General features: G+C 42.8%; 1 protein-coding gene across 1 annotated transcript; it reads right to left on the reverse strand.

The window, feature by feature from the left end:
- Positions 1–1,064: 1,064 nt before the first annotated feature.
- On the reverse strand, positions 1,065–9,529 carry mcm2 (minichromosome maintenance complex component 2). Its single transcript, XM_084929081.1, has 20 exons — positions 9,385–9,529; positions 8,150–8,337; positions 7,893–8,065; positions 7,688–7,812; positions 7,456–7,594; positions 7,260–7,357; positions 6,984–7,105; positions 6,569–6,776; positions 6,328–6,462; positions 5,849–6,040; positions 5,090–5,183; positions 4,917–4,995; positions 4,541–4,712; positions 4,316–4,442; positions 3,934–4,046; positions 3,471–3,635; positions 3,102–3,176; positions 2,724–2,906; positions 2,135–2,290; positions 1,065–1,765 (listed from the first exon to the last, which is right to left on the reverse strand). Exons 1-20 carry the CDS (start codon positions 9,388–9,390, stop codon positions 1,655–1,657), a joined length of 2,661 nt encoding a protein of 886 aa, XP_084785207.1. The 5' UTR covers positions 9,391–9,529; the 3' UTR covers positions 1,065–1,654.
- Positions 9,530–10,544: the final 1,015 nt, after the last annotated feature.

Below are 10,544 nucleotides of genomic sequence, written 5' to 3' on the forward strand. Positions count from 1 at the left end.
GTGAGGAGCGGATCGAAATTGTGTTGATATCTGGTGAACGCAGTAACCGGGTCATTGCAGCAGATTTCAATGCAAGACACCCTACGAGACCACCCATCTCCCATGCTACAGTTAGCAAACTGCTTGCTAAGTTTCGTGAAACTGGTTCAGTGTTGGATTTTCCAAAATGTGGACGCAAGAAAACTGTCACTAATGAAGAAACATCAGTGGCTGTCCTAGCTTCATTCAGCAAGAGCCCACAGCGTAGAACTCGCCGCATGCCACATTTCCCTCTTTATGTTTGTTTGTCTTGATGTTTCTCACCTTACCTCAGGTGAGCTCAGTAGGTTACATGATGGGATGGGGCAAGATTTCAGTGTTTTCACCCTCAACTCCTAGTGATGGTCATGCACACCTTTCTTCACACCTTTGCTCATGTGATAAATCAATATGATCAATAGTGGGTCAACGTATGTGATTGGTCAGATTCAGATTTGATAATCAGCTCCACATGCCTGCTTATGTTAGGGTAAGTGAATCCAGTTATTGGAGAGATACCCCAGGTAACTGAACTTGGTCTTTGGCACAGGGCTCAGGCTGCTCTGCTGGATAAGATAACCAATGTTAAATCTCAAAGTAAACAAAGAAATAGTGCAAGTTATTTAGTGGGAGTCACACTATTCCCTCTCCCACAGTTAACACTGCAATTTATTATATCTTTTCATCATATGTTCGCTCTTTTGATTTTACACTCCCAGGATAACTTGTCTTTAAATTGCTGTAGTTGTTGTCATCAGGCTAGTTTAACTAGAATCATGTACACCACTTGCAAACTTTTGATGTTACTACTGTAGATTAAAGTCACCCATCAACAGGCTCTGGGTCTTTTCATCCATACAAGGTAGAATTTGGCAATGCATTTATAACAAGTGTAGAAAATTTGCACCTCTCTCAGTCTGCAAGTTCAACTAAAATGTTGAGGCGCTCATTTTAGATGATTTTAAATTACATGGAGAAAAGTCAGAGCAGCGACCAGTAATTGATGAAATACATTTTTGAAATCAAAACAGAGCTGCAATCCATCATGAAGCAAACAGTGACATCATCAAGCACTAGTTTATTTTAACCAGACTTATGAAGCATGGAGGTTTCAGTTCAAGCTACATTAACTTCCTGATGAGAGCACAAACCTCCGAGAAAGAGCAACAAGGTCTGAAATACAAAGTCAGTGAGTTTGGACAATGTGACAACGCATTCAGATAAAGTTACGCAAAACAATAAACGGCGCCACATTAACATGTACATTTATTTACAATCAACCCCACCTGAAGGCAGATGCAGCGACCCCCAGGACAGAATAAACATGTTCCTTTTCTCTTTTTTTAATATTCATGCAGTTTATTTATTTTTGATGAATTGCTTATCTAAAATAATTTACAGTCACCACAGGTATCAATCCATCAGAAACAGTGTGGTCATCAGCTGCTGCCTTCAGAGTCAAATCTTCCTTATCAGATGATCCTTCTTATAACAGTCCTTCAACAGCGGCTGCTCTTCAGTCACCTCCAATCAGTTCAGAGCCAAAATTAAGAGTCCTGAATCCAGTATGACCAAAACCCAAGTGAGAGCTCATAATGTAGGAGGTGTAAGGAGAGGAGTGAGGTTGGAAGGCTTCTTAAAACTGCTGCAGTATCAGTTTCTTCTTGCCGTCGTGGCTGAACTTGTTGGAGTGGAACAGGTCGCTGTCGTAGAAGGCCGACAGGTTGTGGATGTTTATCTGTCTCGCCTGGAGGGGGAGGAGCAGGAGAGTCAGGCAGGTTCAGGACGGTGTTCATTTTCATTAAATATGTGATCAGTTTAAGACCTCCAGGAACCAACACACTTTTGAATGGGTTCACCAGCTTGCCCACATTTTACTATTTGATTTTTTTGAAGTTCAACTGAGCATTACACACTGAACTGGAGGTCTGGCTGCTCTGATGAAAGGATTTCCATACACCTACCCTACTACATCCTACTATAATGACCTTAGTGTGAGTTTCTAAGATAAAATAATATTTACGACTAGGGGGACAATAAATTTAAAGTGTCTGTAGTTTCACATCCTGTCCAGTCTAGAGTTATAACGATGTACTGCCGGTGTGTCTCTCAGTACCTTATCCTGAAGATCTTTTTCTGGGATCTCGATGGTGTCGTTTTGGACTCCGTATCTGTTCCTCTGGTAGGCGACCTGCTCGGCCACCAGCTGTTTGAGGATGAAGAGCAGCAGCTCGTTGTTGTCTCTGCGGAAGGCCAGATAGCGGGCGAACGTCTGAGCAGACACAAAAATATTAGATGAGGTCAGTAAACACAATCAGGAAGAATCACATACACTTCATACACGCTCCATAGACACTTCATTTTGTTGATTTTTCATAAATTTACAGGGCTTTAAAAAAGAAAGTGGCTGTTTGCATGTATAATACATAATACATGTATAATAAATACATTTACAAACTTGGTGAAAACATCAATAATCTGTTCTTAGTTTAGCCTTAATACATCTGCCCTTTGGCAACCTGGTACCAATAAATTACCTCAAGTTGGCTAAAAAGCTGTCCCTGCTTTCAGACATTACTGGATTTACTTCAAAGCCTTTTCTGCATGTAAAACTGAATTAAAGTACAAGTCTTACTGAATCTAAAAATGTGTCCTTTGAGAAGAAGCATTTTAATGTTTGAGGCCAACAGAAAACATCCACAAACCTTCCTCATGCTCCTCATCACGCTGAACTTCTGTGTGTCGATGAAGCTCTCCAGCATGACCCTGATGGCCATGTTGACGTCGTCCTCCAGTACATAGTCCCTCAGGTGCATTTTGGCGTGAGCCTCCGCCATGCGGATCATGGACTCAATGTGACGAACCGTGATGGGGATGCTGCCTGTGGCCTGTGACACCAAACCAGAGTGGGTTATTTCCACAGTCACAGATGAATAGTTTGATGAAACAAATCCTGAGTATAGCACATGTTCTCACACGCTTTTCTTTCTTAGTGGTTTGACGAATTCGGTTACTCTCCCTGGATTTCAAATCATGTTTATGTGTAAATGAGAGATAAAGTGCGAGGAGTTTTTCAGACTCACCATTGACTCTTTACGCAGGTCACTGTAGATGCGAGCCACCTTGTCCTGGTCCATCTGGTTCAGTTTCGGGTGAACCTTCAGACACAAAAAATACAAACTTTACCTTCAATTTTCTACTGGAATAGAACCAAGCTTTAATTTGCTGCAAGACACCCACCTACCTACAAATTCTTATAATTTTTTTACTTTTTGTTAAAATAAATCTTGTTTGGACAAAACTTGTAACACAAAAAACACAAAACCAACGTATAACGTAAAACAACAGCTACCTCATTTCGCAAGCTTTCAGGCTGATTACATAATTATGATATTCCAGCCAGAGAGAAACAAATAAACCTGAGTGAGGATCTGTGTGGCATGTGTTTGTACCCGCTCTTTAGCATAGATGATGTACTTCCTCAGGAGCTCCTGTGGAATCGGTGGCACGTCGGATGAGTTGGGCAGAACCACCTCCTCCAATGACACTCCCCCCTCCTTGCTACTAGGGTGATGCTTGATGTGGGAACCGACCACGAAGCGCGCCAGCATCTCATCCTGAAGAACAGAAGAGCCACAGTGAAATTTACATCAGAGAGGAGGTAATCAGTTAGTGCAACAACATTGGGAATAAACAAGCATGTTTTCATGTGTTAGAGCCCAGACGTCAGTTCAGGAGATGAGGAGGAAGAGGTGGATGACAAACATAATAAATGCTCTCAGTTAAATATTTGGAAGTACTAGTCAGTTTCACCAGAGCAGGTTAAGACAGATGATTATCCCAGTTCAGTTGTAGTTTGATCTAAAGAAATACAGTGTCCCACAGCAGCTCAGCATCAGGTGTGTTTGCATCTACCTGGACCGGATCGATGGTGTCTCGAACAACACACAACACGTCAAAACGCGACACGATGGGCTCCGTCAGATCCACGTTCTCAGCAAAAGTCAGGGAGGGGTCATATCTGCCACCTGCCAGGAAACAAGAGATATGATGTTGCTCTTGAAAGGACTCTCTCACACTTCCTTTGGACTAATTACAAAAGGCCTGACTTCACTGACTTATATCCAACGCTCACTTTTTAATATATTCATACAAGCTGCATGCACGTGTCCATTTATTTTATGCATCCTTGTAAAGAGTAGCTCAGATTATAACCAACTGCCAAAAATAGCTTAATCAGCATTTAAAATGAATCCATCTCCAACATACTGAGCTAATAAATATGACTGCTACGTACCGATGGGGTTGGCAGCAGCAATGACTGTGCATCTGGCCTGCAGCGAGGTGACGATGCCAGCTTTGGAGATGGAGATGCTCTGCTGCTCCATGGCCTCGTGGATACTTGTTCTGTCTGCATCGTTCATCTGGGAGGACACAAAGTCAGGTACATGCACATTTTTTTTTTTTTTTTTTTAAGAAAAGGAGGGGTGTCCACCAATCTGGATACGTGGATTCAGCTCACCTTATCGAACTCATCAATCAGACAGACTCCACGGTCGGCCAGCACCAGCGCTCCCGCCTCGAGCGTCCACTCACGGCTCACTGGGTGTCTCTGAACATAAGCGGTCAAACCAACGGCGGAGGCCCCCTGACCTGTGGTGAACACCGCACGGCTCGCAACCTTCTCTACGTACCTGCAGATGGAAACACGTTAGCGCATCTGAAACAATCCTTTTACTCCCCCAACAGATTTCTTCACTAACATTTTACCTCTATTGGACAGTTGTGGTCAAGAGACACAAAATACAGCCCTGCATATGTGAACTTCAGGCCTTTATTTTTTTCATCAGTTAATTAACTTTAGCCACTGTCAACATTGACTGTGTGTTGAAACGTACTTGAGGAACTGGGACTTGGCGGTTCCTGGGTCTCCGCACAGCAGCGCGTTGATGTCCCCACGCACCTTATGCTTCCCACCTGGAAAAGAAAGAATTGAGAAGAAGGGGAGAGTTTAAGGGAGGACAAACTGATCCACTGTTATTCTTTCGAATTCAGAGATGAGAGGCTTTACCTGGATTTTTGGGCTCCCCTCCAAACAGCGACAGGGCGAGCGCTCTCTTGATGTCCTCATGCCCGTAGATAGATGGCGCCATGCTGGCAAAGATCTGCAGACAGTAAAGAAAAGGAGTTACCAAAACATTTGCACTGCAGTGGTTGGACCAGTGCAGATCTGCTATCACAGTCAGTGCATCATGTTCTTAATAATAATAATAGAGCAGTTAGCTGGTGAAACCGATAACACCAGCCACAGTGGTCACACTCCTAAAAACAATTAACAGATAAAAGTGTCTGTTTTCTTTCGGCTGCTCCCTTTAGGGGTCGCCAAAGTGGACCATCGATCTTTTTTTTGTCTATCTGGGATTGATTTTTATTCATGACACTGAGCTGTAAGTTAGCACTGAATCATCTAAAACAAATAGGAAGGACTTATTCAATTCACCAGGATTTTTTAAATCTTTGTTTTGGAAGTGAATGGATGGATGGATGGATGTTTTGTTTTAAAAGTTGGTTTTAATTTCTAGACTGTTTTCTAAATATTCTTTGCCGTTTAACATTAGAGACTTGAGCTTTCATAAAAATCTCAATTTTGAAATTGAGGCCTCCTAGAGATTTCAAATTTCAAACTTCAAATTACAATCAGAAGATCATTTTAAAAGATGACATCATCCATTTACAATAGAATTTTTACTTTTTGGGTTATCTGTTTTATTTCCTTAGAGCCGAAATAACATCCTTTCTCCATTTTTACTATTTGTATCAGATTACACACCCTCTCTCCGATACGTTCGTCCTTAGACAGAGCAACAATGGCTTTGACGTCTTCGTCGGTCAGCTCAGCCACGGCGACTCCCTCGTCTCTGCGGGTGATGTGGTTAGCCAGGATCACTGTGGCAAACACTGGGAAACCATTCGCCATGTTCAGAGAGCCATCGTAGTTGTTGTGGTAGATCCCAGTCAGCTCCTGATAAGCAGAAAAACATGCATCACTTTAAAACAACAGATTGTGAATATTCTAAGTCCTTAATATACACTGAAAATTACATGTGTATGAAATTGTATTCTAGCACATTCAAACTGATTTAGTTTTGCAACACAGCATGAACTCTTTATCGACCCTAATGTTTCTGCAAATGTGACTAAACGTTTATTTCCATCTAGCCTCAAATGTCTTTAATTTCTACTTTTCTGATCAAATTCAACCCTCCTTGCCTCAAATATGACAATTTTTTTTTCTTTACACAGACTCACAATCTCATCTCCAGGCTTGCAGCTATCCACAAGGTCGGCCAGGAGGATGGCATCTTTGGAGCGAGGGAGTCGACCTGCAGCCACCTTACCGGGACTTTCCTGGATGGTGATCCTCTGGTAGTTCTGGTACACCGTCTGCAGGAAGGAGGCAGTAATTTTAAATCCTCAGACTGGGCACAGACCCGGCAGACAAACTACAACTTTCACAACCAACCATCAGCCATCCCGGCCCTCCCCTCACCTCCTCCATGTTGATCTCAAACGGTCCCTGGGATTGACACTCCGGACAGGAACCCGGCTTCACCTCCTGGTTCTGGGACTGGAAGAAGGGCCCTAGCACGAAGTTACACTTGTTACAGTTGTACTTGACCATGCCGAGCTGAGGCAGGACGCCGGTGCAGCTGCTCACCACGCCGCTGGTCCGGATGAGCTGGTTCAGGTGGAGCTGCCTGAAGAGGACAACAGAAGAAGAAAACAGTTGGTAAAGAGCAGAAAGCTTCACCTAAGTAGCTCCTTCATATATAGACGGCCCTTTTTGGAAGAGCCACAGATGTGCCTCACCAAGACAAATGTGGAGGTCTCGCCTTAGTTTCATTACTACTGTGAATTATTCCTTCAAGTTGAAAATACCTGTTGGGTAAAAACTGAAGTGTTACCTGAGTGATCGGATCTCCTCGACCAGAGGCAGGTTGCAGATACGGACATGGATCTCGTAGGCAATGCGATCATATTTTGGGTACATGGCAAGCACAACTTCTTTAGCAGCTTCATCAAAAATCTGGCAAAGAACAATCAGACACGCACCGGAGAAAATAATTGAAGGACACTCACATTTAACTTTCACAGCATTTAATATCCACTAAAGTTAAATATAAATGCATGAAACAAAAGGCACAGTAAAGGACATTAAGCAAGATGACAAGTTCACTAACCTTCAGCATCTCAGCTGGAGCTTCTGGTAGGAAGTAAGCCAGGACGTGCTCCCTGGCTGCGAGGTCCTCGTAGTTTGCTACCAGGCTCTCCTTGTTCTCTGGATTACAGGTTCAGATTGATTCATTCAATCATTGCCAGAAATCAGCCAACAATTATATTTTTCCACACATTAAAGTTTACTGAAAACTGCACTACCTTTACACATATCGCTGATCTTCTCCTTGAAGACGTTGCGGCCGTTTTCATCCACGTGTGTGCGCAGGAAGTTCTTGAAGCGGTTGTAGATTTCCAACCGCGGTGCCGCCATGGACACCCACTCCCTCACTGTGTGGCCCTGCAGAGCGTGTGAAAACGTTACAAAGACGTCCCAAACAGCTGGACCTGAAAAGCTTCTGTGTGCTAGCTCATCTCCAATGTCATCACAAACCTTCATGTCCTCCAGATTCTCAATGCTCTCAATCATTTCCTCTTCCTCGCCATCACCTTCTGCTGCCCGCTCAGCCAGCCGTCTTCGCCGAGCAGCCGGGCGCTCGTCATCCTCATCTTCGCTGTCTGGAAGCCAACAAAATGAAAGAATTAATCATAGCCTACCCGTCACCACCCTGACAAATATCCACACACTCAAGCCTCACCGTAGAGCAATCCTGGCCTCACGCGCCCCCTGACTCCCTGTTGCCTGTCCCTCCTCCTCATGGCCTCCTCAGCGGCCGCTCGGGCTCCTGGCGACAGCTCTGACAGCTCCTCATCATTGAGGTCCAAACCCTCTGCCTCGTACTGATCCAGCTCCGGAATGGCACGGTAATCCCTGAACAGAGACAGAGTTGTTATGAAGCCCTAAAAAACCCCCACAGAGTTCATAGCTTTAAGGCCATTTTAAATCCACGCTCACCTCTCCATTCCATCTCCAATCAGTTCCTCTCCATCTTCTTCCTCCTCCCCAGGCAAGGGTCCATCTCCCAGCAGCCCCTCCGACTCATCCTCGAAGGGCGGCAAGTCTCGTCCGGGGCTGGAGGTCAGGTCTCCCCTCCTGGAGGCTCGGCTGGGGCTGGTGGCCATGTGGTATGACTCTGAGGAATCCTGTCGACAACACGAATTCAGAACAAATAAATTATTCTTATATTTACTGCCAAAAGTAACCTGACATTGTCTACAGCTTCCACTGTTCACATACAGCATTTAATTTTAGTCTGTGTTTTTATTTTTTCTTCTTCTAGCAGATTCAGTTTTTTTTGCATTTTGTTTTCAGTGGATGGCAGCAGCAAGAAAGACAGTAGGTAGGGATGGTGATGAGGGCAGAACATTTTAATACATTTGGTACATTATGCCACTGCTGTCAAAGAATTGTTGTCTTCAAGTAGTTTTGATGTACATCAATTTGAATTTTTTTAAATATTTTTTAACTGGTAACTTTTAGTAGTTAGTTTTATCTAAGAAGGGAAGAAAAACTCACATAGGGCTGTGTGACTTCTTAAAGACCATAGATCTTTAAAAATAGGACTGTAAGACATGTTTATTACACTTAAGAATGTGGTGAGCCAACATTAGAAGCAAAATGTAATTTAATAGCTTAAGTATTACAGGACAGTGTATTTTAATGATCTTTTAATGATTCTTTACTTGATTGAAACCAATCATTTAAAGCTCATCATGGCTTGTAAGTAAACTATAATCAATTATTCCAGATGTAAGGACTCATGCAAGGGGGTGTAAAGATTCAAAAAGGTTTTATTATTCCTCGGTTGTTACTTGAGACGGTTTACAGGTGCAAAAACAAGCTAACTGACCACATGGCAGGTCTCCTTTTTACAGCGAAGGAACAAAAAACAACAACGGGTTTTGGGTCCAGTCTACGAAAGTGAAAAACGGTTCTTAGCAAAACACGCGCAGTTAAAAACTTCATAAAGTATATTTTTAATTCTGATATCTGGCAAAGAATGAAGCTCTACATCAACTCTTGATGACGCTCTCTGTCATTGTTGTGACTCGACGAATGAACAAAGTTTATTTTCCCAGAAAAACTAAAGCTGACTGGTAAAAACTGCTTCGTATAGATTAATGCGTCTCTGCCTACAAGCTGAGCCCTCCCATTAGAGCACTGCGCCTGGTTTTAATGAGTTTACTCACCGCCATCGCTGCGTTTCTGTCTCGCTGCTGCTTCAAAAGCTACTTATTCTTCTTCCTGCCGTGAGTCGCTTTTCGCGCGAAAGGACCATGTGACACTCAAAGCCCGCGAAAAGCATGAATATTCAAGAGAGACGGCTGAGGTTTTGCTTTCTCATTGGTGTATTTGCCTGAAAGAGGAGGGAACTTAAAGCATAGTGCGTTCGCTTTAAGACAAGGAGCAGAACGACCGCTCGTCCTGTTGTGTGATGACCTTAATAAAAACAACTAGGGTCGAGCCGCAGAAAAAAGCGAACGCATCTTTTGTCTGAGCGCGATGGAGGGGCAGGGTTTATTACGTCGTATCGTTTCCCGGGAAATTTTTGGCTGCGTTCAAATCCGCTTTATTTCCTCCCTCGTATCCTCACTACAGTAAAAATAAAGTGGTTTTTGCCCTCCTGTGGATGTTTTTGCACTGCAAAAAATATTCACGTGCGTAAGTAACATCAATTAAATCAACACATAAGGGATCAATAAGATAAAATAATAATAATTTGTATGTATAGATGCGAAGAATGTGAGACAAGAATGAAACACAGAAACAAACAAACTTTAGAAACTTAAATAATAACAAAAACACATGCTTTAGTAAAAGTAATTCTATAATGCCAGAAAAAAAAAGTTGAAAATATTCAAGGAAAACATCTGCAGCCTGAAGTGACTTCATTTAATTAATTCAATTCATTTAGTGAGGGCAGTTCCTGAAATTTTAGTTGATTCTGCAGCTGATCCCAGGAGCAAGGAGCTGCAAAGCTGAATGCTCATTTGATAAATTGAGTTGATGAATGCAAGCCAGTAAGTAAGAAGGCAGCAAATGTGTGCTGTTTTATGTGAATATCCTTATAAATAACAACAATTCAGTGGCTAGGGCTATAACACGACAAAGAAGACCGCTCAACCTGAGCATACAGCATACAGTGAAGAGTACAAGCCTTTATATTGAATCAGTGCTCCATGATAGACAGAATGTAGCATCAGTAAGGATTCTGACAAAGCATCCATATAAATCACATCATCATAATCAATTACAGATATAAAGTGCCTCAAAGGATCTAAACATATCCCTTTAGTACCAAAACAGGTGTGATAATGGCCTATCTGCAATGGCGTTGGGTTTTCAAATT

This window comes from Perissodus microlepis, chromosome 5 (genome assembly GCF_051167445.1).
Source record: "Perissodus microlepis isolate ML-2025 ecotype Zambia chromosome 5, ASM5116744v1, whole genome shotgun sequence".
Lineage (NCBI taxonomy): Eukaryota > Metazoa > Chordata > Actinopteri > Cichliformes > Cichlidae > Perissodus > Perissodus microlepis.

What these genes read in the sequence shown, in the direction of transcription:
- mcm2 (XM_084929081.1), bottom strand. An exon ending in ATTGGAGATGGAATGGAGAG is followed by an intron (nt 8,066 to 8,149) that starts GTGAGCGTGGAT and finishes GTCTCTGTTCAG; the next exon opens with GGATTACCGTGCCATTCCGG. An exon ending in ACGAACGTATCGGAGAGAGG is followed by an intron (nt 5,184 to 5,848) that starts GTGTGTAATCTG and finishes TACTGTCTGCAG; the next exon opens with ATCTTTGCCAGCATGGCGCC.